Source organism: Apis mellifera, linkage group LG10 (assembly GCF_003254395.2).
Source record: "Apis mellifera strain DH4 linkage group LG10, Amel_HAv3.1, whole genome shotgun sequence".
In the NCBI taxonomy this organism is placed as follows: domain Eukaryota; kingdom Metazoa; phylum Arthropoda; class Insecta; order Hymenoptera; family Apidae; genus Apis; species Apis mellifera.
Genome location: NC_037647.1, coordinates 527319 through 548228, shown reverse-complemented (window position 1 = coordinate 548228; position 20910 = coordinate 527319). Strand labels below are relative to the sequence as shown.

Genomic DNA, 20910 nt, shown 5'->3' with positions numbered 1-20910 from the left:
TAAATGAAATGTTTGAATATTATACTTGGTTTCATTTCAATTAACAAAAAGGAAATATGAAAAAATTTCTTTCCTTGAGTAGTTTTTTTACTATTTTATAGATAATTCACAATTGGGGATGAAGAAGGATGTAAATTAATAGTAAAAATTAAATAATAAACGTTTTAAATTCAATATAAATCATGAAGAAGAAAATTAGATAAATTCTTAATTTCATTTTTAAACATTTTTTTAAAATTAAATAACAATTCGTTTCGTTTGGACTAGTTTTAATCTAAGATTGGCATAAATTGTATCTGTAACAATAATTTTAATTGAAACTAAACTGTTTTTAAGAAACATTTTTTTTAATAATGAACAGTATAAAATTTTCGTTATAAGTAAATAATTGCAGCAATTGATTACTTTCTTTTTTTTCATAGTATGATTTATCATCCAATTTTAACTTCTAAAAAAATATTAGAAAGGATTAATAAAAAAATAAATATTTCAATAATAAAACAATTGTACTATATTTTTTATATTTTTATATCCAATCTTCATTTTCATTGAAATTACTTTTATAGAGATAAAGGATAGAATGAAATATTTAATGAAATATTTGGATATTATACTTGGTTTCATTTCAATTAACAAGAAAGAAATATGAAACTTCGACAAAGTGCTTATCGATTCACTCAAATCATCACGGAAAATGTGTAACATTTCACATGGAATGTATTAATAGGTTGATCGGGAAATGGAAAGAATTATAATACCGCCAACAATTCCAGAATGAATTTTTAATTCATGCAGAACATATTAATTCTGTGTGATTAAATATTTACATGTAATAACGTAATTTATTTCCGGGAATATGGAAAGGTAACGAAAGACGAATTTTAAAATATAAAATGCGATGAAACGAGTAAGAGCCTCGTGATTCTTGATGTTTAATTGAACACAGTTTTTTTATTCGAGGGATTGTCACATGATAACGATTTTTTTTTCTCTCAATTATTCGAACAGAAATTTAATTAATCGGTTCCCTCATAAGTGTATATTCAATTCAGTTAATTCCAGCTAATTTAAAATAATATAGGATTCGATGATATAAATAATGAGGATGTGGTGTCTTAGTAATTTTGTATTATTTGCATTGTGAATATGTAAAAAAAATTTCCATCTTTGAATAACACAGACACAGGAACGTATAAATTATGGAATATCATTAACAGTACCAATGGATAAATTCAATTAAATGTTAAATTTATACCGGAAACCAGGGATAAATTAAACGAAATTCGCGAAGATTAAAATTTGCACGATTAAAAATTTGAATTCTTTGTGTTTTTACGGTATTCAATTATGCTTTCTATGTATTAATTTTGTTAATAATAATTGAAGCAACAACAACAACCTTGATTGCTAAAATGAATTCTAGGACTTTGTTATGTCGATCCTCAAATTTTTTAAATTTTTAATTTTATTGAAATAATAACTAAAATATGCATTTTCATCAATTATTTTCTATAAAGCGAATTCAAAAATTGAAATTTTTTATATTACATTCGCATGCATTATTTATCATTCTCTCGAAATTAAAATTTCTATGACTCATTATATAGAGTGCAACGGAATAAAATATCAAGAAAGAATCCTTGAAAAAATAAAATTACATTTTTTTTTTAATTCTATTTTTTTCAAATCTTAGTTTTCAAGATAATCAAATTTAAACACATATATATGTAATTCTGATTAAAATATGTTTTTCCTTAAAATACCAATCCCTCTTGTAAACAATATTTTGTGAAAACATATTTGAAACATAAATCATCTAATTATTCATATAATTATATTCTAATTAATAAAATATTTTTAATAAAATATCGATCAATCGCATTTAGAATCCTTAAATATTGCCATACTTTAATAATATACTTTATATTTAATAATATATTTTATATTTAATATATTAATAATATTATATTTAATAATATACTTTAATAAATAAAATCGACATTTCACACAAACGTGTTTTAGCCAATTATTATGCATATATATATAAAATAGATATCAAACTCGATAATCTTTTAATCTCGAACGAAAAAATTTTATTCTATATTTTTTCATTTTCACAAGAAAAGCTTGCCAAGCTTGAAAAACTAAAATTCAAAATATTTTGAATAATAACTTGTCTTAAAATGCTTATAAATCACTCGATATTAATACTAGTTATCTTAAATCGACTATCCAATACTTTGAATAATAAAATATCAAAGTGATTCGATTAAAATAACTTCTATTCTTAAAAATCTCTGCTCGATCTGCGTTATTCGACCGCTGCATTACCATTTTCAATTGCCTGAAAGCCAACGATACAGAAACATCCATCAAAACGAAACCGAAGTAAGTTCCTTTTACAAGCCAAACTACCAACCCACCATCAACCACTCTCCTCTCCATCCTCGATTCAAAGAGGTGGAAGCAATTATTCCACTCGATAACTGGTAACCATCGCCATAATCTTCGTGGATCCTGCGCCCGGCCGATACCTCGCGAAACCACGCGAAACACTCCTAATTGCGGCCATTTCGTTTTTCAATAGGGGGATGGATCCGATCGATCCGATCGCCTTTGAAATATCCTCTCCCCTTCTCTCTCTCTTTCTCTTTTCCACCCCTCCCCTCCCTCGCAGGATACCCCCAGCAAGGGTTTGGCGGTGCACGCGTTTCGAGCATACGTCCGGGGAATTGGCTCGCGCGGCAATTGCCGGCCAAGAACAAAAGAGCCACGCTCGGAGTTCGTTATGACAGTTCGTTAACTCGGCAAATTGTCGGGCTCGAGTCGTTAATGGGCGGTTGCCAATTATCGAACCGATTACGAACGCTGAATTATCCGGCATTCATTCATTAGTTAACTGCAATTTTCTTCCGTGACACGCGAACACGCGCCGACCCCGTAAACTGTTGATAGCATTTGGCATCGCATCGGCGCGGTGTCCGGCCTGCTTATTCGCGCGAAATTACGACGAGTTTCACGAGTTTCTCGCCAACGGCTCGTTATAAAACTGTTACTCGAACGTTAATTGCCGGCCGAAGTGAATGGGGAGGGGGAGGGAACGTCTGGATGGACGAGCGTGGAGCGATAAGGTTAACGTGATTAAGCTTGAAAGGAGTGGTACAAGTTGGTTGGAAGATTGTAAGAGGAGAAGGTTGATGATAATATTATGAATGGTAATCTGATTTGCTCGTTTTAATAACAGGTTTATAGGTTAATTAGGAGCGCTGCGGGGGAGGATAATATGCAGGGGGAGGAGCTGTATATAGCATATATATATATATATATATAGTAATTACAGGGTCTACGGATGAATTTCTTGCGATTAAGTTTAATCTGATTAATAAGTTTGCTTTGAGATGCTGTATTTTTTTCTTTTTGTTTATATTATCTATTTTATTATGATTTTATTATGATTTTATTATGAAGATTATGGCGATGGTTACCAGTTATCGAGTGGAATAATTGCTTCCATCTCTTTGAATCGTGGGTTGGTAGGTAAAAGGAACTTACTTTGGTTAGATATATATCTATATTATCGCATCGCATAATATGTTAGCTTATCTCATAGATGGAATCTTCGATCAGCGAACGTTGAACTATTAGAATGGGATATAAATAACAATTATCTTGATTAAGAATTTTTTTTTAATTTCCTTATAGTTCAATAATTGAGGATATGATTATAAATGTATTTTCGAAAGATCAAGAATAATTTATAATGGCGCCAATTTGGATGGATACCAAGTTTCGAATCGGATGGAAATATATCGCTCTTTAAGTTAAACGATCGAAATATCGAGAATTTTAATAAACAAGGAACGTTTTCTCTTAAAATGATGCATCAGGATGCACCTGTTTATCTTTCAAAGTTCAACATTATCTTTTTCCTCTACTATATAAATTTTGCTTTGATGATATCAAATTATCAGTAATCATGCTTTGAACTTTTTATAAAAAAGAGAAAAAAATTTGAGGAGAAATATTTTATTCATCAAAAATATCCAATCAGGAAAAATTGTGCAATTTAAATCTAAAACTTTTTGTTTTATCTCAATATCTTAATCGATTATCCAAGAGATAAAGATTCAAATTGTTCTTAACACAATGCAGAAATTATGAATGAATCCGCGTTCTAAAAATTTTTCTTGGAAATACGTACTAGATTCTTCCAGGAACAACATTTATTACTTGCCTGGAATTTGAAATTTGTCAAGAATGAGACACGAATGAGAGAATAAATATCTTTAGAGTTTTAAAGTTTTCTCTTTATAATATTAACAGAATATAAGTTTTAACTTAATTTTTAAGTGTATACGAAACATACTCGATCCCTAAATTCTTGAAATTTATTAAAAGAAATATATATTCTTAATAATCGAATCAAATTGTTTCCTCGACTAACGAGAAATAATTGCGCATCGCTAATAATTTTTAAGTCTGTCAAGCCGAGTACAATTCATACGTTCCTGCAATTCATCATCGATATCGATGGTACCGTCCTATCGTAAACTGTCGCCCACGCGTTGCCAATAAATTCGAAAGCCTCCCTCCCCTCCCTCCGTCGCATTCTTCGCGAAACACCTCGGAAAATCCTGATCGGCGGGGGTTCATCGGTTTATTTCGACGATAAAGTCGTTTTATCGGACGGCAGCGCGAATAAAAAGCAGGCGTGCTCGAATAAAAATTCTGATATTCTATCGGCGGATGGAACATCGACGTTCGTGTAGATGAACGTCGGGGTTGGGAATGGGATTCGAATGTTATTAAAAATCGAGGAAAAACGGCAAAGGAACGAAAAAGGAAGGAAAGAAAGAAAGGGGGGGGAAAAAAAAAGAAATAGAAAAAAGATACGAAGATAACCAACGGCAAAAATGTAAAGGTACATTATACGTGTAATTGCTTTATTATTCTCGAAATCGTTTCAGATGCCGCGTAAATGGGATTTCGATAAAAGTGTCCCTGTTTTATCGTTTAACAATAACGATTCTGCCTCGTTGCGCCCCTTCTTTCCATCGATATTCCATTTTCTTTTTTCTTTTTCCTTTTTTTCTCTCTCTCTCTCTTTTTTTTTCACTCGTATTTATTACCCCTCCCCCTCCTTCCTCTGTCCTTGTTTTAAATAACCGATACACCAGGCATCGAGGCGGATTGAAATTGCCGTAACGAGTATCGGGCCGGCAAGGCCGTTGGCCCCGCGCGGATGGATCGACATTCGCGTCTGAATATTCGTCGATGGGAACGGTTTACGCCGATGAAATTGATGATCGAAGAGAGGGCGGCATAAAGGGGGTGGAACCGTTTATTCCGTTTCGAGGAACACGTTAACTTCGAGGCGATCCTTGGTTTATTGCATAATCTCACGAGGGAAATAAGAAGAGACGTTGAAAGAAGTTTGAAACTGGGATCCGTTCTTGTTGCTCCGTGATTTTTTCGCAACTTTGAGCATCGTTGACACGCGAATTTTTTTTTTCTTTCTTTCTTTCATCGATCTTTCGCTTTTATTTTATACATAAAAATTTTTTAATCTCGCGATTAAACGAACTCTTATTTTCCACCGCTTGATTAATTCTCTTGAAATTATTCGAGATGAATGTTAGAATTAATGGAAGTTATATGAATTTTGTTTATCGTATCTCGACGATTATAAATTTCGCGAGATTATTTTAAATCGCGGACAAAGAAAGTTTTTCGATGAGAAATTTTATCGTTTGAAGAAGTTTTTTATCGTTTGCGTATCCTATACGCTCATAGGATTTTATTATACACATAGGAGATTAAAGTTGCGATAAAATGGATTACGAAATTAAAGATAAATGAAATATAATTTCAGATACAAACTGGAAGTGGCCGGCAAGTCTCTACCCGTGTTGACAAACCTGGACAAAGGTCGATACGGTGTCTTAATCTTTGAGAATCTGAACAAGTACCTGCAGATGGACAAGTGGAATCGCGAATTGCTAGATAAATATTGCAGAGAGTATTCGGTCGGCATCGTGGGATTCGCGCCGTCCGGCGAGGAAAGTCTCGTCGGTGCGCAGCTGAAGGGTTTTCCTTTGTTCGTGCATACTAATCTCAGGCTGAAGGTTCGTTGGAAAAGATAAATTAAATATTAGAAGTGACTGCGATTATAATATCAATGCATTCGTAATTGCGTACGATTAACCCTAGAATAGTAACATGAATAAATACAAAAATTAATTTGATAAAAGTTATCGTGCATTTTATTGTTACAAAGAAGTAAAAAAAAAATCTTAAAATTATATCATAATTCTAGTGTTAATTAGGTACGATGCAATAAGAATTAATATCAAAAATTGATTTGCAAAATAACTAATCTATATTTGAATATACAGTTAAATATCCCGGATTCCTCTTTTCATCTTTTCCAAGGAGAAGCCTTCCTTTTTCTCTCACTCCCGTGAACCAGTCACCTGTTTTGGTAAGAACCTATAACATTCTCGAATTTTCCTCTCCTGTGAATCCTTCCCTCATATTTACATGAAAATATCGTAATACAGATATATTTTTCTAATTTCAAAAAAAAAAAAATCACCGAACAAAAAAGAAATTTGAATTTATAATTACAAAGAAAGATTAAACGGCGCGTGGTGAGCGTTGAAAAAAGTTTCCAATCGAGACGCTCGACGAAATTTCATAATCGAGAAAAGGCAATTTTCTCAAGTGTGAAACGCATTCATAGATCGCGAGATGACCGTGGTTTCTTATTGGCTGTCGGAAAATAAATTTCGTCATAGCGGTTGATAATGTTTTGGGCCGGGATAGTGGTTGTTGTCCGAGACGAGCGGACAGAATCGCGAAACGAGTATTGGCAATATCCGTTACTGTGACGAAACGATCCTCAAGTTTATTCCGTGGAAAAATTGCAACCAGAAAACTTTGAAAGAGAGAGCATCGGCGTAATAAAAGCATCGATCCCTGAAACCGTTATTCGCAATACGACAAACGTGCCCCCAAACGGTTTATCGAGTTTCGCGGGAAAAGGTTGCCACGGTGAATCAATTTGCATGCGGCATGAAATCGTGCGTGTCTGTACGATTACCGATAGGCAATATATGCTGCGATTTTGCTCCTTTCTTTCAACCGTTACCGTGACACGCCGTTGATTGGCTTGAATAAAACTGTAAATCTGTGCCGTGTCCTTGTTTCCTTTTTTCGCTTTCAAAAAAATAAAATGGTAACTATGTAAATGAATTCGCTTTGAAAGTTGTAACATATAGAGTGATATGCACATTAGTTTTCGTAGTAGTTTTATAGCAAAGTGAAATCTTGTAAAGTTTAATTGTATTACAAAAATAAATTAGTAAATTGATATTTATTTAATTAAAGATATCGTTAGCGTTATAATGAAATGATTTACGTTTTGGTTAAGAAAGTTTGGATCATTTTCACAATTTTCAACATATTTCATATTTTCGATAAAATTTAATGATCTTGATGATATTTAATAGCTAATTATAGTTTTATTAATTAACATTTTCTTTTATTTATTACAATACATACACACACATATTAATAATTTTTCTCTTATATTTTCTCTCTTTATTCTTGAATAATGTTACCAAATATCCAGAATTTTTTTTTTTTTTTTTTTTGAATCAACTAATATATTGTAAATATATATAAATATTTTATTTTAAATAGATTCTATAGTCTTATTCTCTGAATATCAGGAGAAGTATTTAGCTATGTTAACGTTTAGTAAAATTTGCAATTAAATTTCTAACTGGTCTTTAAATTTTACTAAAAACATAAAAAAATATTGAAAATTGCGAGTTGTCCTAATTGTATATATTGGCCAGTATATATTGAAAATACATAATTTAAAAAATTTTTTATTATATATTTTACGACAATAATTATTTCAAAGTTTTTCTCATATAAACAAAATTTTAGTCTTTAAAAAAATCAAAATTATAATATAAAGCTTTCATAATTTCGAATAATCCATAGAAATCTATATACTTTAAAAATTTAATGAAATGCATCGATTTTTAATGAAGTATTTTAACAGACACGGAATATATTTCCATAAGTAGATACGTGCGGATTATGCAGTTGTCTGATGCTTATTCTACTTTACAGATTATCTTATCTATTTAATGCGACTTTAACAGAATTTTCCAATCACGTTTTATTTATTGATACTTTAATATTAATCCATATTTTTAATTAAAAACGTGTTTATAAAGGAAAATACAGAAACTTTTAAAGATTTCATCAGATTTATCAATAGAGGCTTTATGCAGTATTATTAAATAATTCATTTAAAAATATAAAAGAATGGGATAATCAATACGATATTAAAAAAATAATATAAGTAGCAATATCTCTCTATAGTATCTTTGACTTTCCATTAAACTATTAATTATTGCTTCAATTATTATTGAATTTTTTAACAACTTAATATGTCTCTCTACATCAAATTGATAAATATCAATAAAAATGAAAAGATAAATAATCATTTTATTGAAAATAAAAAAATAAAAATTTATATGATAGATTATTTGAATTTTTCAGAGATAACATGTATATTCAACTTCGGTTTTTTGCTTTTCATCAATAAAGAAAAATAAAAAAAAGGCAAACGTAACGCTTTTCTTTTCTTTTTTCAAGTTCATATCAAATAATAATATATAAAGCTATACGTATCTAGCTAATTTAGAGGAATCATTTAATAAATATATAATTATTACTATTATATATTTAATTACAAAAATGAAGATCTTTATGTTAATGAACTTGACAAAACGTAAGAAGAGACATTTTTGTAATAAGACTAGCTTTGTTATTTTTTTGCTGTTATATTATCAATAAAAGATATATTTTATATTCAAAAAAATAACAAAGATCAATTTTTATATGAATAGCAGAATATTAAATTGAACATTAAATGAAGAATGAATGATAGTTGAAAATCTATAACATGAAGCAAAGATCTTAAATAATCCAAAATTTTCTAAAAACATTATTAAAATAATTTAATAAAATCTGATAAAATGGTATCAGAATATTTATAATGAAATTTTATATTATGGATATTTTCGATCTCTATTCTCTTTTCTTAAAATTGAGAGGAGAAAAAAATAAAATCAGGAAAACTACTCACGTATAGGCAACAAGTTCTCGAGTTGCTGACAAAATGAGAACTTCTCTTTCCTCCCTCAGGATGCACAACTGAACGCGGCGTCTCCTATCCTCCGATTAACCAGATCCGGAGAAACGGCCTGGGGACCACTTCCTGGCGGTGACTGGACCATTTTTCAGGCCAATCACAGCACCTACGAGCCTCTGGCATGGGCACATCGGGACAGCCTCGACTATCCGGCCAATAAAAGTCCTCTGGCGACTGTCATTCAGGTGAGACATACGAATCGCATCGTGCTTTTTCGCCCATATCTTTCCACATCGCATGTTCGAATTGGACCGGGATTAATTACGTAAATGAAACGTGAACCGCTCTTGGAATAACTAAAGTTATATGATCTCTGGTAGAATTGCAGAAATTTTGAGAGAGAAAGACAAGACAATTAAATTAGCTCGTGTTCCACTTATTACCGAACTGAAATTGGATTTTAATATGACTTTAACCGTCGTTTGCAATTTTACTCACGCCGTATATTTTTACACACAGGATAAGAAAAGAATAGATTTATCATTCATAAAATTACAATTTCTCTTCAAGATTTCACACTTAATTTTCGTATATTTGAATAGGTTTAATTTAAAGTTTAAAGTAACCGAGATATTCCTTCTTATCTTGAAAATTCATAAAATTTGTATGAACATCAAAGTATAATATTATGATTATTTAGCAATGAACAATGGGAAATAATTATCAGATAGCAAAATGGGGAAAAAAACCTAGATTTTTCAATTTTCTAATCAAAGAAAAAAATTTTGTAATTTTGTTAAACTCGCCATACATAAATTTATTTCCATCACAGTTAAATATTATAATCTGAAAATCAAATGAAAAAAAAGTTGCAACAGTATAAAGTTGCTCGAATTTAAAAGTAATTAAAAATCGGGAAGTACAAATTATCTCCACTGTATAATTTTCAATTAAATAATAATACCAAGAACAATTTCCTATTAAATTATACGAATTAAGGATCAAAAATTAAAAACAACATTGGAATGGGCATCTTTAATCGCAAAGGCAAGGGGATCACAAACTCGCATCGACCAACGTCAACTTCCGTTCCTTCCTAATTAGCAAATTAATTAACGCACCTCCTGTTTATCGCTTTTCTTTTCGCAGTTACCAAAGCTCCTTGCCCCTTCTCTTCTTCTCCCCCCTCCCTCCTCCACCCCCTCATGCCTTCCTCCTGTAATTTTATCAGACGGTGTCTCGCTTTGTCGGATCCGAGTCGCTAACATAATTGCAAAGAATATTAATTACAGCTTTACAAAAAGGGGACGTATACACCGGGTTTTCTCTTCTTCTTGGCCGGTTGGGAAAAATGCGCACGCGTTAGGATCCCATCCAACTTCTCTCGAGCTGTTTTCCTCGAATACAGGTTCGCCCTTTGTAGAATCTGCGACCCGATACCGAACAAGAACAACGCTCTTCTTATACGGATTATTAATTATTAGCTGCATTGTTAACGTACAAAGTGATCGCTACGTTCGTTTAATTAAATGCGATTCCGCGTCCCTTTCTTTTGTTTATATATATATATATGTTTGGTTTTTTTTGCAATTCTTCGTGCGATGGATATTCGCGAAAAAAATTTCGTTAACGAACGAATCTTTTTAAAATTTTGCCTCTCGCGCGAGAAGTCGATGATGGAATTTTTAATTTGAAATATTTCCTTTAACGAGAAAGGGAATTCCGATTTTCTATTGGAATATTGTTGTTGGTAAGTATGCCACGTGGCAGAGACGAAAATACGACGCTGGAATCCTCTGGTCAGTTTGAATGAGATAAACTGGTCGACAAATGATGCGTTTGATTTCTGCGTCGTGAAATTTCTTTTTAAAAAAGATTGGAAAGAAAGATCTCAATTGAAAAGATTGTTCGAGAATTTTTATTAAATAAGAATTATCAAATTAATAAATTAAATTCATTCAAAAATTGGAACTAAAAAAAAAATTATTTTATTTAAAAATATTGAATGAGATAATTTAAGTTTTAGACTGTGTTATATTTTCAAATAGTTAGAGAAAAGAATATACATTAAATATATTGCATTTCGAAAATTAATTTATTCGAAAACTTAAACAACGTTTTACGATATTCAGATTAATAATATCAATAAAATATCAAACTATAAGATAATATAGATTAATCGAAATATGAAGAAACAACTCTGCGAAGCTATTCTCTTAGACAAGACTCTTGCTCTCGTAGAAGTCTTATTTTCTGAAGAAATGTTAGTCAGAGGAAACGAAAACAAATGTGAAAACGCGTATACGCCACCCTAGTTTCATTCCGCGAACGATGTCTTGAATCTCTTCTGCAAAAATGAAGATGGAAGAGTGGAGGATAGTAAGAGTAGAAATGGTGTTTCGAGTATGAAAGAGAGGGTTGTGGTTCTAAGTAATGCAGAAGGAATGAAGAGAATAAATGAAAGTAATGGAAAAAAGAATAACATTCTGCTGGAATGCGAGAAGGGAGTAAATAAAAAAGAACAAATTTAATAAAACAGAAAAAGAATCACAAAGAGGAAATAATCTTTTAAAGTAAAAAGGAAAAGTAATGAACGAGAAGGAGCAAGTTGTAAAATTAAAATTTTAAATTAAAGAAACGGAAAGAGATTAACAAAAGAAATAAACGCAAATGCATGATAAAACAGATTATAGAAGCAGATTATAAAAATTAAAACGATTAATATTAAATAACGATTTAAACGATACCAATGGAATGAAGAAAAAAAACTAAATAATAACAAGAAACAAAGAAAGTTAATAAGATGAAGGGGGAATAAAGTTGAAGATAAAGTTGAAATGGAGCTGTGTCCGGTGAACAACAGTAGAGGGAATGAAATAATGCAAATTGGGGTAAAAGTGAGGGGGAGGTAAAATAAAAACGGGTGAATGTTTGCCAGAGAATGGGAAACGTGTGGCAGAGATGGGATATTAAGAAGAAGAAAAATGGACAGATTAAACGAGCTGTGAGGATCGTATATATATATATATAAAAATACGAGGAAAAAAAAAAAATTAAGGAAGGGTGGTAAAAGATTATTGCAGGGACGGGATAGGATACAGGCAGGACCTCGAGTACAATCTGTAAAGCTGTTTCACATTCAGGACCGTTTTACATTCGCTTTGGAATTCGCGATTGCGAGATTCCACGACGATGTAAAGGCCCGGCCGGAAGCTGAGCGTGTACCGGATGAAAGCGGAGGTGATCTATATAGGATGCAAAGATACAAATGCGAAGAAGACACTGACAGCGAATCTTTCTTGACGCGAACAACCTCCGCCGCCATGCAAACAGGAAATATTCATCTGATATAACAGACGGCCTAGACGTGATATCATCTGTTTTTACATGGCCATCTCATATCCTCGATGGATTCGCTTCGTCTGCCGTTGAAAATTTTTTATTAAGAATTAGAAAAAGGAAAAAGAGCTCATTTTTTTTTGTCTTTTAATTTTTGAACGCTATCCACTGCCTCCAACTGTCTGATAAATTTTGCGGCACTTGCGTGCCACTTGAGCACGTAGGTTCAGGGATCGTGCAACTTAGGGGCGGGTGTAAGTAGATTTAGGGACCACAACCCTAGAAATGTATGAGCAAGGGATATTTAGATTTAGGACTTACTCACCTTAGAAATTCTGCGAGTAGAAACAGCATTCTTGAAATTGTCCAACAAATTGTAGCATTCGTTTGAAGTTGAATAAAATTATCCTTGAAAGCAGATATATCGTTTAATTGCTCTATCTACATAAAATTTAAAATATTACAAAATCTGATGGAACGTTGCAACATTAGATGATAACGAACAAAAATTCAAGTCAAATGATGATAATAAATCTTTTTTATCGTTGACTAGTATCTTTTAAACGATGGTGAATTTTTTGTGGAAGACAATGGAATGAGAAAATTTCTTGGATAATTCTATATCTTCTGTATAATGTAGAACTTAATTTGTCAAAAGGAAATGAAATGTTTCATATATAATTTTTACATTTTTTTTTTTTTTAGAGAATAAATAAGATATTATTGCATTAAATATTAAATTGTATAAATTATATAAATAGAAAAATTATCTATTCTGTTATTTATTATATATTTAACTTATTAAATAATTTTTAATAAGTTTTAAAAAAAAAACATTTATTAATATTATATTCAATGAATTTAATTATCAAAAACTGATACATCATCGATTATATCGTTGAGTATACACGTCTCCTCATACGCGCATTCGTCGCCGATTTAAGATAATCCCAAACAAGCAATTTGTTAATTGCACTACAACCAACCAGGAATTCTCAGTTGGCCGGGCTGCGTTTTGAAACGTTCACCATGAACAGAGCTTGTTAGCAGTAAACAACAATAATAATCTCGTTGATAACCCCATTATATAGCCATGGCTGATAGGCCAGAGATTCACGGATCACAGGTAGCCAGGTAATTAAATCAGAAGCCAATCAGCCGTTGGTTCATTCGATTAATGAGCATCGACGCAGGGCCGGGGTTCGTTTGTCGCTATTCGTGCTGACAATTTATTTCGCTTCCAGAACTCGCGATAACGCCACCGATCACATCCTTGATGAACGACAGGATCCATCGTAAAGAATGGGTAACACAGAATTTTCGAGCCATTCCATTTCAAATCTCGGCTATCAATCATAAAGTGTCTTCGTTTCTTCCCCCTTTTTTTTTTTTTTAGAAAATATTGAACAACGAATTGCTCTTTTCAACGTCTCGATAATTTGTTTTGATCGTTCGAGGCAAATGAGCTTGAAATTCGATTAATAAAATGTTCGTTTTATTTGATGAGAAGAAGATTATTGGTGGAAATGTTCACTTTTATTAGAAAAAGAATCAAATTCCGTCCTCCATCGGATTCGAAAACTGGATTCTTCGTTCGATGGAAAATTTTACTAACCAGTCAGGTCATTCAGATTGGTCGAAGGACGATTTTTCCATCCAAAGCTTAATTTGCTTAGATTGCTAGATAAATTTGATTACATTAAAAATTCTAAAACAATGGAATTTATTTTAATTGATATATACATAAATATCGATTATTATATTTTTTGATATTCAAAAATTAATCCTTTGTTAAAAAAATTTTCCATATATCAATTTTCAATCGTTTTTATTTATATGGATTCTATTTATATAGATCCACATTCGTATTGTATAAAAATTATATATATATTCTAAACATACTTTTAACTAAACTTTTATATTTTTCTTCTTTTTTGAACGCAATTTGAATAAATATTTATAAAAAGATATGATTTTCGATTTCAATGATTTTTTAACATGTCGCATTGAAATTGTTGTAAAGATTTTAGTTAAAACTCGTTGTTTTTTAAAATATTATTTATTATTAATAAAAAAATGATTGTCAAATTGTCATTAATCTAATTTAACTTAATTTATTTTAACTCGATCATATAGTTTATGTTAATTTTGAATTTAATTTTCCTTTAAATCAGAATTAATAAAAAATCTTTTAATTGTTTGAATTAGATTTGATTTATTTGGATATACTTAATTTGGCTATCGTGAAGCGATAGAATTTATCAATTATCTAGCAATAAATCTGATTAAAATTAATTTAAATTTAGTTTTTGTGCTAAGTAAAATCTTCACAATTATTCAAAATGACGATTTTATTTTAAAAAATCGATACAGAGATAATACTTTTAATAAATAATTAAAATACCACAACTTACAATATAGATATTCCAACAAACAAAAATAATTATTGTTCTACATTTTATTACATATTCACATCTCATGTTAAAAACAAAGACTTATAATATTCATCGAAATAATAATCACGATTAAAAAACGCGTTGTGTTTCATAAATGGCGATTTTCTCTTGGAAATCGTGTCTAGATATATCGTCGGGGAAAATAGAGTTGTTGGAAGGCATTATTATAATACATTGAAGCAAAACATTTTTGAAATTAACGCGCCCTTATATACGCGCCGATCGATAAGCATCAACGCGTCAAACGCGCGCAAACCCATTAACGTTGCACGCAATCGTTCGATGAAAAATAAATGGAACGAGATCACCATAATTTCATTGCGGCCAATGAACAATTCCTACTTTACATAACGGACCATCGATCGACGCGTGCGATGATCGATAGTCGACTTCATTTTCCTTTTTTTTTTTTTAATCGAGTTTTCGATAAACTATATTAAGAGAAAAGAGAAAAGCTTTAAGTAACTCTGTTTCTTTGCGAGGGAATCTAGTTTAATATGATTAACATGGTTCGATCGATGAAAGGATAGTTCTTTTGATCAAATAAAAATAAAATTCTACTAATAAGTTAGCAACATCTATTCTATGATAAAGTTTAAAATATATATTTAGAATATATAATTAGAATATATATTAGAATACTATTCTTCTTTTAACACACAAATAAAATATTATATAAACTCTATAATTGATTTTTCAATAATTTTTTAGAATTTACAAATCTTATGTAATATTTATATTTACTTCTTATATTTACTCAAATTAAAAAAATATATATATAAATAGTGCATATATTTCAATAGAGGTAAAATTTTTATTTTGAAAATCAGGCTTTCTCCACCACGTATAAAACGTGAAATCTCTCTATTCAAAATAACGATCGTGCCAGGATACAATCGCGATTCGAATCGAATATATATCGCTCTTGAAAGCGATTAAAAGGAGATTAGCGTTCCAGTTGCCCCTCTCATAACCCGTTTAAACCCGAGAACGATCGAAATCCGCTTGAATATCGAACCTTAATTTCCACGGAAATCCTCCTTCCGATGAGTATGTATTTTTTTCTCTCTCTCTCTCTCTCTCCCTCTCTTCATTTTTTCCTCGCTATTCATCGCGGCCCCTTTATGCGCTAGGATTATCCACGAAATTTGATCGATATATTAAATACCTCGAACTCGTTATCAGCTTACTCGGTAAACGAGCTATTTCGAACTGTCTCGTTTAATTCTATCTCATTCTCTTCGAAATATAGAAAAAGATACAAATATATAATATATATATATGCATATGTATCGAACGTCGTTGTCTGTTAAATGACAAAGATCAGATTATATCGTATATTCACTGTCTGATAAAGTGAAACACGATAAACTTTAACGAACTTACATTGGATTTTTATTATGCAGGATCACGGGAGATACGATGGGATTCAGAGAGTCTTTTTTGGCGGAGGATTACGATTCTGGCTGCACAACTTGTTGTTACTCGACTCCCTCTCCTACTTGTCCCACGGCCAGTTGAGCCTAAGCCTTAATCGCATGATCTTGGTGGACGTCGATGATATATTCGTCGGTGAGAAGGGAACAAGATTAAGAAAGGACGACGTGATGGCGTTGTTGATTACCCAACAGAGGATCCAGGCGTTGGTGCCCGGTTTCAAATTTAACTTGGGGTTTTCTGGAAAATATTTCCATCACGGTACCTCCGAGGAAAATCTGGGGGACGATATGCTTCTGGAGAACGTAGACAGGTATATATATTTTTTTCAATATTTCGTTTATCGAATAAATAACGAAAGATATCGTCTTTTCAGATAAGATGAGAAATCTTAGTTATAGTATTTGGATAAAAATTAAGGTAATTTGTTTTAAAAAAAAAAACAAAGATAAAATTGAACGAAAGATGAATAATGTTTGCAAGATTAATAAATCTTTCTACGGTTGAGTTAAGAACGATTTGTGAATGGATTTCACGACGCGTATGACGAGGGAAATGGAATTGGCGGAAAGTTATTGCGCGAATAGGGTGGTAAACAGAGCGCAGAAAGATTTACTATTGGCGCAAATTGACGTATTGAGACCGTGCACGTGTTACGGTTGATCGCGGAAGTTGCACTTGTTTGCGAATCGTCGTGATTTGTTCGAGTAATCGCTTTCCTCGACAGCAATTAAAATCATAAATAATCGATTATGTACATGATTTGATCATTGATCGAATAAACAGATAAAGTTATTCTCCTCCATTTTTTTGAATAAAGTTTTTTTTTCAATCGTTTAATTGGAAAGATTTAAAAATCAATTTTACTCGACATATTTTTTTTTTTCAAATTAAAATCAACATTCTCTAAATTGCAGATTTACGTGGTTTTCTCACATGTGGAATCATCAACAACCTCACCTTTACGAAAATGTAACGCATCTACAATTAGACATGGCGTTGAACAAACAATTCGCGAAAGACCACGGAATTCCAACAGGAAGCGGTTACAGCGTAAGTCCTCATCATTCCGGCGTTTATCCGGTCCACGAAGGATTATATGAAGCGTGGAAAAGAGTGTGGAACATCAAAGTCACAAGCACAGAAGAGTATCCCCATTTGAGGCCAGCTCGATTAAGAAGAGGATTTATTCATCGTAATATAATGGTAAATTTATAATCATTCAATAATTTTTAAGAAATAAAATAACATTTAATCGATAAAAATTTTTAACAATAATATATAAAACAATTTATATAAAAATAATACAAGAATAAAGTATAACAAAAAAAATTCTATTACAATAGGCACAAGATATTTGATATATATAAATCTTTTACAGTATTTATTTAAAAAGTACATTTTATTAAATTGAATCAATTCGAATAATCTTTCTTGAGAGTTGAACAATTTTTTTTCTCTATTTTCTGCTACAATATCAATTGTTCGACGTTAATTGCTTGCTTCTTCAGAAACTAAGTTAAAGCAATAAATGAATTCCTAATCGAACAAACGGACGAATCGATAATTTCATATTTTCCACCATCAACTTTTCAACACTTTTATCCGCATTGTCTCGAGAAACTTCGAAACTTCGTTGAGGATAAAAATCGATGGATCGACTTGATATAGCAAATAAACGACATGACAGCGATAAAATTGCAAGCGAAAATTGCAAGTCTTTTCGTTTTTTTCCGAATTCTTTCTTTTGTGGATTTTTCGACGGTTAAACAATCGTCGAGCCGATAAAGAAGAATAAAGGATTGATTTCCCTGGAGCGAACAGTTCTATACTGCGATGAATTAAACGATAAAACGAAACGCGTGACAATCTCTCTTTTCTTTGTTTCTTGTCCAAGGTTCTACCGAGACAAACCTGTGGCCTTTTCACACACACGATCTTCATCGATAGATATCCAGGCGGGAGAGAGAAGCTGGACAGATCGATACAGGGTGGCGAACTCTTCCAGACAATCGTTCACAATCCTGTAGGTAATCCAATATCTGTGTAATCCAATCTGTTTTGGAAAATTTTCTCAAAATTCATTATCATTCCTTTCAGATCAATATTTTTATGACTCATATGTCGAATTATGGAAACGATCGTCTGGCATTGTACACCTTCGAGTCTGTGATTAAATTTATCCAATGTTGGACGAATTTGAGATTATCCAGTGCACCTCCTCTTCAATTAGCGGAAAGATATTTTCAACTCTATCCTGAGGAATCTGATCCTGTGTGGGGTGTAAGTCGTTGTTATACCGCTACATCAAGTATAATAATTTTTTAAGTTGCGAATAATTGTAAGCTTCTCTTTCGTATTAAAGAATCCCTGTGATGATCAGAGGCATCAAAAGATTTGGTCGAGGAACAAGATGTGCGACCAATTACCAAGGTTTCTGGTAATCGGTCCTCAAAAAACTGGCACTACTGCTCTCTACACTTTCCTCTCCATTCATCCTGCGATAAGCAGCAATTTGCCAAGTCCTGACACGTTCGAGGAGATTCAGTTCTTTAATGGGAAAAATTATTATAAAGGCCTTGATTGGTGAGTTAAGGTGAAATTAAAAAGTTAACATATTTATTAATTTCGATGTGATACGATATGAATATATATTTTATTACAAAAAATAAATAAATATATATATATATATATATAATTCTGTTGGTATAACCATCATGACGCGTGGTTCTTTTCAACTTGAGAAACACGCAAATTATATCAATCCACATATATTTATCATTCTGTTTCATCCTCAGGTACATGAGCTTCTTCCCAGCATCGAAAAACGAGAGTTCGCGATATCTGTTTGAAAAATCTGCAACTTATTTCGACGGGGAATTAGTACCACGCAGAGCTCACGCTCTTCTACCCAGAGCAAAATTAATTACTATACTACTTTCGCCCGCTAGGCGTGCCTATTCATGGTACCAGCACACGAGAGTTCACGGCGATCCTGTAGCAAATAATTATTCCTTTCACTCGGTTATCACCGCAAGCGATACAGCACCAAAACCCCTACGCGATCTCAGGAATAGGTAGGTTACAATATTGTACAGTCATTCGAATAATTTTGTTGCAACGAGCACTGTGTTATCTGTGGTTGTTCCAAATAAAGTAACGAGTCGTTAAAAAATTCTTGAATAGCTGAATATAAATAATAGTATTATCTCTTTGCCATAGACAAAGATCTAAAATTGCTAATATGTTCGACTACATCTATGGTTTATATGGTTAAACATTGATCGTACTCGAGATTATTGTTCGATTATTCCCTTACAGATGTTTAAATCCCGGAAAATACGCTCAGCATCTGGAAAGATGGCTTTCCTATTACCCGCCTCAGCAATTGCACATTATAGACGGCGAACAGTTGCGACAAAATCCTGTAGAGACGTTGCACGAGTTACAAAGGTTCCTCAAGATCACGCCCGCTTTCAATTACTCGTCTCATTTGAGGTACGATCCGAAGAAAGGATTCTTTTGTCAAGTTACCAATGAGGATCGAACGAAATGCCTTGGAAAGAGCAAAGGCCGTCAATATCCGCCTATGGAGGATAAGTCGTACAAATTATTACAGGTATTTATGACGAAACGATTAAAAAATTGGGAAAGGACGAAAGTCTTTAATCTATCCGCCTCTTTGCAGAGATATTATTTATCCCACAACACGGCCCTAGTGAAATTATTGAAACGGCTCGGGTTGAGAATTATCCCACAATGGCTGAAGGAAGATCTTACCGACACGGTGATGACCTAGCAAACGTCGATTATATGAAACGACACCGTTTCTGAATTGTTTATCTCCACGGTGAACGAAATTCACCGGTTATTAGCTGAAGATCTGTAACATAATTGTACATTCGATATATTCCACTGGACTCCAAATCCTCGACGGAAGGACCATTACAGTGGCCTATCCCAGTGGTTTGGCCTAAGATCCGTGGGAAGCCTGCGAAACTAGTCACTAAACGATTTTTAAGGTGAATCGTGACTGTCGATCGTTGTTAAGCCAATAGCACTATTATTAACGTTATATTATTATTGTCATCGTTGTTGCGTCGTAGAAAACATGATTATTAAGAGTACAGCCCGTTCGCTGGTGCCATCATCCGTCTATAATGATTGGACGCTTTTCGTTCTGATCTTTACTACTAAAATATACTACTAGATAATATAATAAGAAGAGAAAAAGAGAATTCCTAATTTGTACTCGAGTTAAATTCTTCTTCAATCTTAGTACAACATATTTTTCTTCAACGAAGAAGACGACAATATATTAATAAATCAAAAAGACCACAAACAGAAACGCACATTTTGGCTTTGCGTAATGATAATCATAAACAATTTGTCGACTCGGGTACAATGACTCTTTACAAATTTGAGTAGTAAAGAGAAGAAGGATGCTTTAACGAGTGAAATTAGAAGCGATCAAAAAAAAAAAAAAAAAAATTGTATTTTAGA

General features: G+C 32.3%; 1 protein-coding gene across 3 annotated transcripts in view; it reads left to right on the top strand.

Moving 5' to 3' along the window:
- The window catches only part of LOC413242 (bifunctional heparan sulfate N-deacetylase/N-sulfotransferase), a 260674-nt gene extending 239776 nt beyond the window's left edge, over window positions 1-20898 (top strand). For all 3 annotated transcript variants that reach the window (XM_006557262.3, XM_006557264.3, XM_396688.7), the window contains 10 exons: window positions 5873-6125; window positions 9229-9420; window positions 16377-16720; window positions 17325-17613; window positions 18305-18433; window positions 18508-18690; window positions 18773-18993; window positions 19206-19484; window positions 19729-20026; window positions 20096-20898. In XM_006557262.3, coding sequence (XP_006557325.2) covers window positions 5873-6125; window positions 9229-9420; window positions 16377-16720; window positions 17325-17613; window positions 18305-18433; window positions 18508-18690; window positions 18773-18993; window positions 19206-19484; window positions 19729-20026; window positions 20096-20206 — 2299 coding nt within the window. In that variant the 3' untranslated portion in view covers window positions 20207-20898. The remainder of the gene's footprint in view (window positions 1-5872; window positions 6126-9228; window positions 9421-16376; window positions 16721-17324; window positions 17614-18304; window positions 18434-18507; window positions 18691-18772; window positions 18994-19205; window positions 19485-19728; window positions 20027-20095) is intronic.
- Window positions 20899-20910: the final 12 nt, after the last annotated feature.